General features: G+C 41.3%; 1 protein-coding gene across 8 annotated transcripts in view; it reads left to right on the top strand.

Annotated features, from left to right (window-relative positions):
* The window catches only part of TAX1BP1 (Tax1 binding protein 1), a 62,373-nt gene that overhangs the window by 25,281 nt on the left and 23,193 nt on the right, over positions 1-13,899 (top strand). For all 8 annotated transcript variants that reach the window (XM_084858495.1, XM_084858491.1, XM_084858494.1 and 5 more), the window contains exons 5-9: positions 175-333; positions 3,547-3,695; positions 3,776-3,866; positions 8,274-8,459; positions 13,261-13,488. In XM_084858495.1, coding sequence (XP_084714621.1) covers positions 175-333; positions 3,547-3,695; positions 3,776-3,866; positions 8,274-8,459; positions 13,261-13,488 — 813 coding nt within the window. The remainder of the gene's footprint in view (positions 1-174; positions 334-3,546; positions 3,696-3,775; positions 3,867-8,273; positions 8,460-13,260; positions 13,489-13,899) is intronic.

Raw genomic sequence — 13,899 nt, 5'->3', positions numbered from 1 at the left:
TTTGGAAATGTTGGGTAGTAATATAGGTGACCAGATAAAATAAATACATATTCTAGCTGTTCTCCTTTCTGGTTTTCATCCACTTGAGGAAGGAGAGAAATCATGCAGAACTTGTAATGTGGTGGTAGTATTGGGGTAATACGACCATGTAAGTTTAGCTTTGGTGTCTTGTAGTTCAAAATTGAAAAAACCTTGAAGGAAAAAGAAGAACTATTAAAGGTAACTGCTTCTCTTGAAAAAGAAACACTACAACTCAGAGATCAAGTTGAAAGACTGGAAAAAGAACTTGACCATGAAAAGGAAAGAAGCGATCAGCTTGAAGCACAGCAAAAGGTTAGTTCTATAGTTGATAAAAACTTACAGCATTTTGCCTCTTCAAAGCCAGTTTAAAGTTTGGTCTTCATGCAAAATCTTCTAATGATGTTGGGAGCATTCTCTCTTGTGGCACCTGCCCTTCCCTGCACAGGCAAATGGGTCGTGTATCCGCTACCTGTCATCTCAGAAAAAAGCAGCTGCCAATAGAGGGAAGAGTGGTAAGGTATTGCTAACTGCTGCCAAATGTGGATAAGCTGCACCAGTGTGAGAGCTCCTTCCTTCTTCCAAAGAGTGACAGTTGCATATACTTGTGTCTTTTCTTTTTTTATACTCAGAAGGTTCATTCTTATTCTATCATATTACAACATCAATTCTGTTTTATCATAGGTCCACTATATCTGTATTAGGAACAAGCCAGTCAGTTCTCAGATGTTTTCATTGTCTCACTTAGTGTGAGGTTATATTAAACACAAATGATATACTGTATTATGGTATTGCACACACTGCAGTGCACAGGCAGAGAGCGTACCATTTGCAGCCTTATGTAATAATTTGTCTCCTCAGGACAAAACAATACTAGCATCCAGGGTTAGACATAAATATTACATTGGTGACTACTCTTAGTGCTCATGTACAATTTTGGCGTAAATATAGTAAATCTGTTTTAACGTGTCTGTTCTTTGATTCCCATATGCACTTGGAAAATTCAGTATGAATTAATACTAACATAAAGTGGAGTGCTGGCAGATTTATTGGTTTCATGCATCTTTTTCTACAGCAGATATTTTAAAATCATAGTCTTGTATAGTTGATTATTTCCTTTTTCTTAGCTGCAGAGTCTCTTTGATCAGAAAATGATTGGGAGAACTTTGGGTAGTTGCAGAAGCTGTTTAGACTTATGTAAAACACTGCAGCTAGTTTCCTTAACAAAATTTTACCATTTTTTCAAAACAGAAAAACATGCATATGAGAGTTTTATCTGCTACTGACAGTATTAGCCTTTTGTGGCGAATTTTTAAAATATTTAAATGATCATGCAAGAGTACTGTCTGTGTCAGACTAGTTGACAGCAGAGAATAGCATTGGCCTGCAAGTTGCCTAAACCTATATAAAGCACTACTTATTTTGCTTGCCCTCTTTGCTGTTAAGAACAGTATTTAATTATATTTGCTTGTGGTGCTTTTGGAAACAGTGACAAAATATGACATTTCATTCCCATATTAGAAGTAGAGTTAGGCTCTCTTTATTTTGAGTTGGGGATTCAGTTGACTTTGGGGTGGTATCTTTTTTACAATTTTTTTTAAAGCTGCCAGCTTTGCCGTTGGCCTGATATCAGCAGAGCTTCAACTGCCATTCTTCCTTCCTGGAGCACCTCTCGCAAAAGTAGTTGGGGCTTTGCTGCTGCTGTGCCAGCGGTTTAAAAAACTGTAAGAAGAAAGAAGATTTAAAAGCAAAAAGGAGGGAGAAAGGTAACCCCCCCCAGCACACCAAAATTATAAGCCTCCCTCTCCTTGAAACCATTTTGTGGTTGTTTTGAGAGTCAAACTAGAAGCCAAGGAAACTAAAATAGATGACCCTAAATCTCTTATTCTGAATGGGGTGGCAAATTGGGGGTGGCCATTTTGGCCCACTGTTAATTTTAAGGTAGTTCCGTCGTCTTTAACACTAGCTATGATTACAAGAAAACATTTCAAGTATCTAGTTAGGGGATGGGAGTCATTATCCTCCACTTTTTTTTACCACTTAAAACATATTGGTTTCATTTACACATCTCTTTCCAACATGAAGATAGGAGAGATTGTCTATATTTTTTAACTTGAGAAAGAGAAAGGAGACTTGATTGCAAGACTAAAGCATTTTGTCCTTGTCTATAGTGGTGGAAAACAATTTTTTATAATTATCTCCCAAATATAGTTTTTAGAAGCTTGGTAGAACTAGGGATGGACGGAAGGGACTTACCTGGTCCCGCAGCTTGCTTTGCGGTGGGGGCGAGGCGCTTCGGTTCTCCCCCTGAACTTCAGGCGAGGGGGGGGAGGCGCACCGCCTCGCCTGGCCGAAATTCAGGCCAGGGGGGAGGCGCCCCATCCCTCGCTGCCGAAATTCAGGCTGGGGAGGAGTGCCCCGTCTACCCGGCCGCGAAAAAAAAAGTAAAGTAAAAAACAAACAAACACACACCCGTGATAGGCTACGTAACGATTTACATAGCCTATCACGGCTAGATTTCCAAAGTCAGCCGTGATAGGCTATGTAAATCGTCACGTAGCCTATCACGGTGACTTTGAAAAAAAAAAAGCGCGTACGCAAATGGCAGCGACCAAGGGCTATTTGCGTTGCCCTTATTTTCGCCGTAGTCTACGTAAATCTTTACGTAGACTAGACGTGTCAAACTAAGGAACGCAAATTGTGGCGCCCCATGGGCGCCGCCATTTGCTTACGTGCTTTTTTCCCCCCCAAAGTCACCGTGATAGGCTACGAGACGATTTACGTAGCCTATCACGGCTGACTTTGGAAATCTAGCCGTGATAGGCTATGTAAATCATTACGTAGCCTATCATGGGTGTGTTGTTGTTTTTTTTTATTTTCCTTTTTTATTTTGCAATGGCGGCGGCAGCCGGTCAGAAGACTGGCCGCCCCCGCTGAACCGCCACTGGGACCCGCCGCCGAGAAGGACATTCGCACAAGGTAAGTCCCATCCTGGGGGGGGGGGCAGGGGGCCGGCGGAGAATTTCACCACCAATTTCGGGCGGCCAAATGCGTTGGCATTCGGCCTCCCTGAGATTCGTGGAGAAATTCTCCGCCATCCCTAAGTAGAACCGGCTTTTATTCTTACGTTTTCTGTAATTAAGTAGCCTGGATTTGAGCAAATATAAACTATGATTCCATATTCTCTTAGCACTTCTCCATTCTTAGCATAGACATGTACATGATCCATCTTTCTCGCAAGTATTTATTTTATTAAAATATTTATATCCCAACCTTCTGGTGCAAAAGCATGAGCATGGCAAATACAAGTCTTGCATTGGAGACATGAGGATATACACAGATACTGTCCTTGGTTTGGACAGGGGTTATAACCATGGCAGGGTGTCCTACTGGGTTATTTTTCTTTCTAATTTCCTTCCACATGGCAAAATTGGGAAATTTTTGCTGTAGAGCTGGCAAAGTATATTATCGTTTGTAAATGCATGCATCTATAAAGTGTACTTTGTGACACGTTTTCTTTTTTATAAGGATAACTTTAAAACTGCAGAAACCTTTAAAACTGAAAACAAAGAACTCAAGAAAAAATGTGATGAGGCTACTTCCAGAGTTCTCCAGCTTGAAGAAGACATCATGACGGTTACACAGAAAGCTATTGCAAAAGAAACAGAGTTAGATAGGTATGTGTCTGATGTAATACTTTATTTTACACTGAAATCTAAACAAAACAAATATTTGAAGTTTTTTATTTTTTCCATAGCTTGAAAGACAAGCTCAAGAAAGTAGTCCTTGAAAAGGAACAACTTGAATGCCAACTGAAGACAGAGAAGGATGAAAAGGAGCTTTACAAGGTAACTTTTCAACCTATTTAATAGATAGTTGAGAATTAGAATTAATATAATTTAAGACAGGAAGAAAGTAAAACAAATGTGCTGTAGAGAATAATAACTGTAGAGAAAATTACCTTTTTTGATTGGCTTTTGCCATGTATTTAACACTTAAGCATTTCTGGTGTGCTAACCTGATGGTGAAACTGTGTATATACCACCCCAATAGACCCTTAGTAGAAAACTGAAGATAAGGGGCTAGTAACAGCAACAATTTCTCAAGTACTTTATCTTGTTTTAGCCTTATGTTCCATCCTGTGCCTTAATCAGACACTGACTGGGTTCACATAACATGACATCCCATCATAGGCAGCCAGCCATGGTGGGCTGTTATGCTGTCCAAACCTGGAGTGTTTTCCGCAGGGTGGCTTATTATTTGGGAACAAGACATGCCAAGAACCCCTGACGTGTTGTAGGGTTCTTGCCCACAATGGGCTCTCATGTCATCCAAACCTGGGAGACCAATTTATCGTGGCTTGTGGCAATTGGTTACAGAGCTGCTCAGCGACAGCAGCAAAGAAGTCTGTGCCACTTACTTTCTTTGATCTCACAAGTGACTATCATTCCACTGATGCCAAAATGGCACTTTGTAAGGACCATCACTCGTTCTTCGTCTTTATTTTATTTTATTTTATTTGTCGGACTTTCACAAGTCCACAAGTGCACACTTACAGCGGTCACATGGGGTCTCTTCTGGTCAATTTCCTTGTATGTTTCAGCTGTCAGAGGGAGCAGCAAAGTAGAGTAAATAACATAGGAGGAAATTGCTGTCCCTTTTCAGCATGTAACTCCTTTGCTGAGGGAACTGCACTGGCTGCCTATTTGCTACCAGGCCAGGTTTAAGGTTTTAGTATTAGTGTACAAAGCCCTGAACAACTTGGGATCAGGATACCTGAGAGAGTGCTTTCTCCCTTACCAACCTGCCCAGTCACTGAGGTCATCGGGGGGCATGCTCCTGGTAGTTCCATGTGGACCTATGGCCTGACTGGAGTCCACCAGAAGAGCTTTCATTGTGGAGGCAGCCCCCTTTTTTTGGAGTTCCCTGCCCCTGGAGGTCAGGCAGGCACCAACACTGTGCTGTTTTTGGTGCCTCCTGAAAACAGCACTGTTCCAGGAGGCATTCCTTAATTGATCAGTCACAGTTTTTACCGGCATTCTGTTTTTTAAAAATAGCATAATTTTAATATGGTGTTCTAATTTTTTTATCCTTTTACTATTTTATCTCTTGTTCACCGTTCCAAAATCTGTTCTAGATGTGGAGCGGTATATAAAAACTGTAAATAAATAAATTAACGAGACAAGGTTGCATATAGGCTGATTTGCATACAGTTGCAAAGGAGCAGGGGAGAAATAATACTAAAGGAAAGGAGGGACTCAGTGCTGCATTTCAGAAGCACTGAAAATGGAGGGGAAATGCCAAAGGAGTAAGTGCACCAAAAGTAGGGACAATATTCCCCTTGGCGATGTGATCCTTTAAGTGTTGGAGGCTTCTCAGTGTCTCCCACCTTTTCAACACTTTCCTAAGTATCCAGCTACTCCAGAAAAGGGAGATATTAACTCCCACCCCCCCAGTTTTCAGGGCTCCTTTTCCTAGCTCTTAAAGCTTCAGTTCCCTGATAGTTTAAAAAAAGAACCCTGAGAAGGCAGCTGCATGGGATGGAGTGAATGGGGCCCCTTGGGGTGGGGTGTAGGTACTGCTGGTGCTGGCATCCCATTTGCTCCATCCTGTTCTGCCACCGGCTTAAAGGTTTTTTTTAAAGAAGCTATTAGGAATATATGCGTGTTTTTTCGGCCTGGGAAGTAAATAGAAGGGAAACATATGCAAATTTAATGTCTGGGCAGTAAATGGAGGTGAGATTTGTGCAAATTTAAGGAAGCAAATTGAAGGGAAATTTGCGCACCTGCAGTAGCTACTCTGTTACTGCAACTGTGCAAATTCCCTTTCCGTTTACTTCCCAGCCCTTAAATTTGAGTGAATTTTGTCTCCATTTACTTTCCAGCCATTAAATTTGTGTACATTTCTGCATTTTTTTCAAAACTGTCAAGTAACTGCAGTAACTGCAGCAGTAAGTGCTCCAGAAAGGAGCCGTGAAAAGCAGGAGGAGTTAATATCTCCCCTTCCCAGAGTAGCTGGAGACTTGGTGAAGTGCTGAAAAAGTGGGGGGCACTGAGAAGTGTCAGTCCAACACTCCAAATCAAGATGATGCCATTGCTAATATCCCCCTCCCCCTTTGATGCACTTACTCCTTTGACTTTTCACCCCCATTTTTGGTGCTTCTGAATTGTGGCAGGGGGTCCTTCCTTTCCCTTAGAATTATTTCTCCCCTCGTCCTTCACAACTGTATGCAAATTAGCCTATATGCAACTTCATCTTGTCGATTTCCTTGTATGTTACCTACTCCACCTCCCTGCTCCCTTTGACAGCTGACACATACAAGGAAATTGACCAGGCAAGACTACACATATCAGCCGTGCAATTGCACTTGTGAAAGACGGACAAGTTTTTTTAATAAAAGAAAAAGTTGCAACCCTAACTGCACATTTTGGAAGCACCGAAAAATAATTTTTAAAAGCCAGTGAACGAAAAGAGGTAGTGATTGGAGTGGCCCCAATTATGCATTTTTGAGGCACCAAAAAAAAGCCAGGGAATGAAAGGGTGTAGTGATCGGAGTGGGGAGGAAGAGACAAGACAGGTTTTGCCACAAAGTCCCCTGGGTAGCATGCTGGAGGACTAAGGGGGAAGGAGGGGAGACCAAGCCATGGCAAACCCGATCATCTGTCAGGTGTACCATGGGTTGTTCCACAAACAAACAGCCCACTTTGGCTTATTCACAGGGTGGCTTAGTGTGATGTGCAAAGATGCCCACCAGCTCTGAAGTCCCTATGTTTTCTGCTCAATCTCAAAACACATTTAGGGCTACCCCTCTTTATTTTATTCCCTGGAAATGTCCTCTCTGGTCTATATTCCAAAGCATATACTTTTTCTGGTGCAGAAGGAAAATCTTGGGGATATCTATTTTCCACCTTTTTGTCTGACCAAATCATGGAGTGTCTGGAGAAGCAGCGTCATTTGAAGAATAGTTGGTAGCAGTCCTTCCTGTCCTCCCTAATTACTAAACATCATAGCTCATAAATACTAAACATTAGAAGACTACAACCTTAATTAAAGTCTCCCTGAGCTTCGAACATTCCTGCCTTTTGTAATGGTGGTGGCCGCAGCAGCTACGAGTCTTGGAACACTATGGTGATTGTGCTCAAAGTTTTGTCATATGTATGTGCATCATTAAGTTGTGCAAGGAGCAAAACAGAAATCTTTAGACATGGTGGGAAACATAGTTGATTCTTCTATTTTCTCCTCTACCTCATGTTAGTCTAGAATAGGGTGAGAAGCCTGTGGTCAGAAACCTGATGTTGTTGGGCCACAACTCCCATCATATGTGGCAATTGACCATGCTTTCTGAGGCTGTTGGGAGTTGTTGGAGCCCAAATGCATCTGGAAGGGCACAGGTTACTCACCCTTAATCTGCAAATAGTGCTGTTATGTGAAGTGCTCTATTTTGATGGTTGTGAAAAAACCCACTTTCTAAGTATAAGCAGCATTATTCCAAGATGGAGAGAATTAGATTTTTAGGATTTGGTTATAGATAACACAATCTGGGATTTCCTCTCTCTATTGGTTTGATTAGATGTTTTCATTAAGGTCTCTTCAAGTATGCATATGTCTGGAAGAATATCTGGAATGAAGTCATTCTGATCTGATACTTTTTAAAGAAGATATTTGAAAAGGTGATAGTTATGTCTTTTGCAAACAGTGCAAGTCTTCAATCAGAAGTGATGCTCCTTCTGTGAGTGAACAGCTATGTAGGACCTGCTTAGGGCAACTGGTTAGAAACTGATGCATTATTTTTCAGTTTAGTTTCAACACATGTGCACTTACAGATGCCTAGGAATTGACCAAGCATTCATACAGTTATGTAGCTGAACTTTTCTTACATGTGGGCGGAGGGCTACATAACCATAATGGAATTCTGCTTGCTCAATGGTAGCTTCGGTTCTCCTGCATGACTTCTGGAACTGCAGTTGGGAAGGAAAATCTGGTCTGCCAGCAGTGTTCCACTGAAGGACACCATTGGATGCAACCCAAGAAAGTCCCTTTTGTTTATTACCTTTTTACGTGAATTTTTAAAAATCAAGAAGGTCTTTTTTTAGCAGGTTTATTATGAAATATGCACCTAGGAAATGTAAATATAGGAACTCTGGTGTTTTATGCATAGTAACTACGTAAGATTCTCCCCCGCCCCCATTTCTCTTTGGGGGCCTGTTTGGATTAAATGTGAAGAGTAAGAATGTGATCGGTTTGTATTATTACAGATACACTTGAAGAATACAGAAATTGAGAACACCAAACTAGCATCAGAGGTTCAGACGCTAAAGAATTTGGATGGAAACAAAGAGAATCTGATAGCATATTATAAAGAGGAGATTGGCCGATTGCAACTATGTGTGGCTGAAAAGGAAAAGTTAAAGAGAGCTTTCTTGCTTACTTCATCAAACAAGGTAATTGCAGCTACTTGGTTAACATCTTGATTTTTAAGATTGAATTACTTCAGTTTTTCTTTATTTGGGTGCTGTGAATATTCCAGGTATCTCAAGTTATGTTTTATGTTTTTAAATGTTAAGTTGGACAGTTTAAGTGTACATTGTCTTCTTCAACACCTTCTTTATAGTATTTTCCCTTATACATATAGCAGGATCATGAAATTAATATGGTCAATATATTCAAAATTACTTTGCTAGTCATGAATATTAAGGTTTTTTTTTACTGAGCATGAATGGAGGAAAAGGGGCCGCAGGGATATCACTGGGAAGGCTGGCAGCAAGGTTGTGTAAGGGATTGACAAGAAATATGGGTCTGTAGCTCTGCCCATGCCGCATAGCATTGTGTTATATCCATGTCTTTTCTACTAAAAGTAGGCATGTCTGTGTCTTGGACTTAGCCAGCTAACTCTTGGCCCAAGCTCTGATCTGAATCTGTTGTGTCATGCCACAATGGAGGCTGGCCAACACCTATAAACCAGGTGCAGAGTTTTCAGAAGCCTGCTGTGGTTTGCCTTAGATTTCATTCATTCATTCATTCATTTCATTTCTATACTGCCCAATAGCCGAAGCTCTCTGGGCGGTTCACAAGGATTAAAACGACACGGCACACAATAAAACAATTTAAAATATATAAAACATTAAAACTACAATATAATAATACAACCACAATAAAACCTAGCAGCAGTGCAGGAATTTAAAATACAGATTTAAAACAGCAAAGCTAAAAGTCTAGAAAGCTGAAATGCTAAAATGCCTGGGAAACTAAAAAGGTTTTCACCTGGCGCCGAAAGAAATACAATGTAGGTGCCAGGTGAACCTCACTAGGGAGCTCATTCCACAGCCAGGGTACCACAGCAGAAAAAGCCCTCCTCCTAGTAGCCACCCGCCTCACTTCCTTTGGCAGGGGCACACGGAGAAGGGCTGCTGAGGATGATCTTAAGGTCCGGGCAGGCACATATGGGAGGAGGCAATCCTTCAGATAACCTGGCCCCAAGCCGTTAAGGGCTTTAAAAGTTAATACCAGCACTTTGAATTGGGCCCGGAAATGTCCAGTGGTAGCCAGTGTAGCTGAAAAAGTATGGGCATAATATGAGCTCACTGGCCAGTCCCTGTTAACAATCTTCGTGCCCTATTTTGGACCAGCTGAAGTTTCTGGACCGTTTTCAAAGGCAGCCCCACGTATAATGCATTGCAGTAATCCAGGCGAGAAGTTATCAGAGCATGGATAACTGTAGCTAGGCTATCGCTGTCCAGATAAGGGCGTAGTTGGTATACCAGCCTAAGCTATAAAAAGTGCTCTGTGCCACTGAGTTCACCTGTGCCTCAAGTGACCATCCTGGATCCAAGAGCACCCCCAAACTACGAACGTGATCCTTTAGGGGGAGGGCAACCCCCTCCAGAACAGGTTGAATATCACCTAACCGGGCAGACGAACCACCCACTAACAGTACCTCCGTCTTGTCTGGATTGAGTTTCAGTTTATTGGCCCTCATCCAGTCCATTACCATGCCCAGACACTGATTCAGAACAGCCACTGCCTCGCCTGGGTTTGATGAGAAAGAGAGGTAGAGCTGGGTGTCATCCGCATATTGATGGCACCTCAGCCCACACCTCCGGATAACCTCCCCCAGCGGTTTCATGTAGATGTTAAACAGCATGGGGGATAAAATAGAGCCCTGTGGAACCCCATGGCACAATTGCCCTGGCACAGAGCAGTAATCCCCCAGCACCACCTTCTGGAATCGGCCATCCAAGTAGGAGCGGAACCACTGTAGTGCAGTGCCTCCAACTCCCAACCCAGTCAGCCTATCCAGAAGGATACCATGGTCGATGATATCGAAAGCCTCTGAGAGGTCCAGAAGAATCAACAGGGTCACACTCTCCCTGTCCCTCTCCCGGCAGACGTCATCCCACAGGGCGACCAAGGCAGTTTGGTCGTTCCAAAACCAGGCCTGAAGTCCGATTGAAATGGATTTAGATAATCCGTTTCATTCAACAGTGCCTGGAGCTGTCCTACAACCATTTTTATTTTAGGATAAAATCTCTTACATTTGCACTGACTTGGTTGCCATGGTTTTAAGAGTTAGAGGTGAGCGGCTCTAGGACACTGTCTGGTCATGTAACTGATACTTTTCAGCTTGTGCAACCTGAGGATGTAGACTAGATGCTTGGATGTTTGAGGCCTACCACTTGTTCTCTAGATCTATTCCTTTCATGGGTAATAAAAGCAGCCAGGTCGGGCTTGTGTATCTGGTTTTTAGAGCTGGTTAATAGGGGAGAGGAGGGTCCCCACTGTGTTTAAGGAAGCAGTTGTGTGACTGTGGCTAAAGAAATAAAACTTGGACTCAATCTGTGACAACTGTTATCTAACCTGCTTAGGGTCGGGGGAGAGATGTTGTAGAAAGTGGTGGCTTCTCAACTCCAAGTGGTCTTGGAGGATACTGATTATTTGGATCTGTTGCAATCCAGATTCCAGCCTGGTGTGGGGATGGAAACAGCCTTGATTGCTTTGGTGGGTGATTTACACTGAGAGCTGGGTAGGGGAATTGTAACCCTGGTTCTCTTGAACCACTTGCTGATTGTATCAAAAGCTGCCCATGGCTCCAGTCCTTCCTAGAGGATCTGTGTCAAAGTGGTGCTGGGGAATTTCTGTTCTACCCCATGAACTTTTGGTTTATGAGGTACCTCAAGGTTTCTTCTTGTCCCACACGCTCTTTAACATCTATCTGAGACTGCTGGGAGCAGTCACCTGGAGGTTTGGGCTACAGTGTTCTCAGTATATGGATGACACCCAGCTCTACCACTGTCTTCCATCTACAAGTCACAGGGAGGTTGAAGAACTACTGAACAGATGTCTGTATGCTGTTTGGGGGTAGGTTGAGAGTAAGCAAGCTGAAACTTAATCCAAACAAGGCACAGGTACTGAGAGTTGGGATTTTTAATCAGTCTCTTCTTGGATGGGTTAGCACTCCGATGTTCGTAGCTTGGGATTCCTCCTTAGCTCTAACTGTGGAAGTGTAGGTGACTAGGAGTGACTTTTAGGGTCATTGTTGACATACAAACCTATCTAGAGAGATTGCATCTTGCCTTGGTTACCCATGCACGAATTACATTCGGGTAATGAACTCTATGTGGGCTTACCTTTAAGATGGTCTGGAAACTTCAGCTGGTACAGAAAGCAGCCACCCACATATTGATGGGGGCTGGGCGACTGGAACATGTGACACCAATTCTGTATCAGTTGCACTGGTTGCTGGTACATTTCTGGGCCCAATTCACAGTGCTAATTTTGTCCCATAAAGGCCCAAATGGTTTGGGGTTAGGTTACTTAAAGGGCTACCTACGTAGAGATGTGAAGGCCTGGAAAAAAATCTAGAAAATAAGGAAAAACAGTTTTCTCCCATTTTTTTCTGAGGACTGTTTTTGGTTTTTTTTCCTGAAAATTTGAACAGCTTTGGGTTATGAAATATTTTCCTTTAGAATTTAAGACAAACTATTTATATATTACACAGCCTTTACTCCCCCCAAAATGATTTCTAAAAACTATGTGGTAAGAACACTTTTATAGAAAGACTAGAGATGTAAAATGTCTGGAAATAATGAAGCCATATTTTTATAATCCTCTCTGTAAGATTCCTAGCATACTTAGTTATTTCATTCCTTATTAAAATTATTGATCTAAAGTATATTTTACTGATAGACATTTATGCTCAGTTTCCCAACATGTGAGTAGAGTAACCATTGTGCATTCTTGACAGCTTGAGTTTTGTTCTACAGAGTCCCGAGTTTCTGATGCTGTAGCACTCATTTAAAGTAGTTCTGATCTATTCAGACAATAATTACAAATTTACTGAGTTTACTTTTAAAAGTTTTAAAATATAATAATTTTATGAGCAAACTAAGTCATGCATAAAGTAACTTTAGGAACAGAAAGACTGCTTTATGTTCCTAAAGCAGCCGTCCCCAACCTGGTGCCCTCCAGATGTTTTGGACTATAGTGCCCAGCATTCCTGACCATTGGCCATGCTGCCTGAGGGTGATGGGAGCTGATGTCTAAAATATCTCAAGGGCACCTGGTTGGAGAAGGCTGACTTAAAGCAACAAAGTGACGTTAGATGTGTAAAGAGCGCTTAAAAAAAAGTATTGCTTATTTGTTAATTTCCCCAAAATTTCCAGTTTGCCCGAAAAAACCAAAACATTTTTTTCCCATTGCCTCAGAATTTCTGGAAATTTTACATCTCTATAGCCTACACCCATATGAACCTGCCCAGGTATTAAGATCTGCTGTCACTGGAAAGAGTTGCCATTTTATTTGTTAGGCAAGTTAACACATAACCAAAACACCTATGTTTAAATGTTTTTTGTGTAGCTGTCTTGTTTATTGTGATTCAGTTTTACTGCATTTTATGTTTTCTTTTTATTTGAGACACCTTGTAAGGATTACATCTTACCATGTTATAAATTACCATGTTAGTGTAACTTCAGCAGTAGTTCATAGCAGATCTCCACCCAATTAGTAATTTTATACTACCTGGTGTGGAGGAAGAATGAATTCCTCCAGGGTTCATATAGCTACACTGTCAATAACTGGGTATTTCAGAATTGTATTTTATTTAAAATGGCTTTTAGGCCATCTTAAAGGGTAGAAGTGTTTCTAATATATGCATCTTGAAAATACTACTTCCTTTTTATTTAAAGAAAATGGGAGACAGAGTAACAAATCTTGTTGTATTAAAGTTCTGCTTTTTAATTTTTCCAGGAAGAGACAGGCATTTTAAAGGAACAGCTTCGGAAAGCTGAAGATCAGATTCAAGCTAGTAGGCAGGAAGCTCTGTTGATGTCAAAAGAGCTTAGTGATGCAGTAAATGTCCGTGATAAAACTATGGCAGATCTTCACAGTGCTCGATTAGAAAATGAGAAGGTGAAGAAGCAACTCACTGACGCTCTAGCCGAACTTAAAAAAATCACTCTTGTGAATAATGAACAGGTAAGAGATTGTGTTGTTATTATGCATAATAATTATTCTTAAGTTTAATAATTAATCTGTGAGAGATAACATAAAAGTAAATATTTGGATAATTACTAATTCACATTTGATGAATAGGGTAGAAGCGTATTCCATATAACCATTTGTTCCCCAAAAGTCCAATAGACGTTAACTGGATTACAGTGGATGGAAAACATATTTTAGACTGAACTTTGGGAACTTTAAAGGTCCCCATATCTTTGGAAAATTTCCACTGCAGTCTATGAGTACATAAAATAGAGTGGACAGCCCATAATTCAAGCGTTCAATCACATTTGGGTAGCCTGCAGCTTTTTAACTCCTGAAAAAAAATAAAAATATGTCCCCAAATTAGTTACTTTTAATTTGGAGAACTTGAAAAATTATACCTTA

This window comes from Heloderma suspectum, chromosome 5, assembly GCF_057233095.1.
Source record: "Heloderma suspectum isolate Gila_16-S chromosome 5, 16-S_ref, whole genome shotgun sequence".
Classification (NCBI taxonomy): domain Eukaryota; kingdom Metazoa; phylum Chordata; class Lepidosauria; order Squamata; family Helodermatidae; genus Heloderma; species Heloderma suspectum.
The sequence above is the reverse complement of the archived record's forward strand: the minus strand, read 5'-3'. Positions and strand labels throughout refer to the sequence as shown.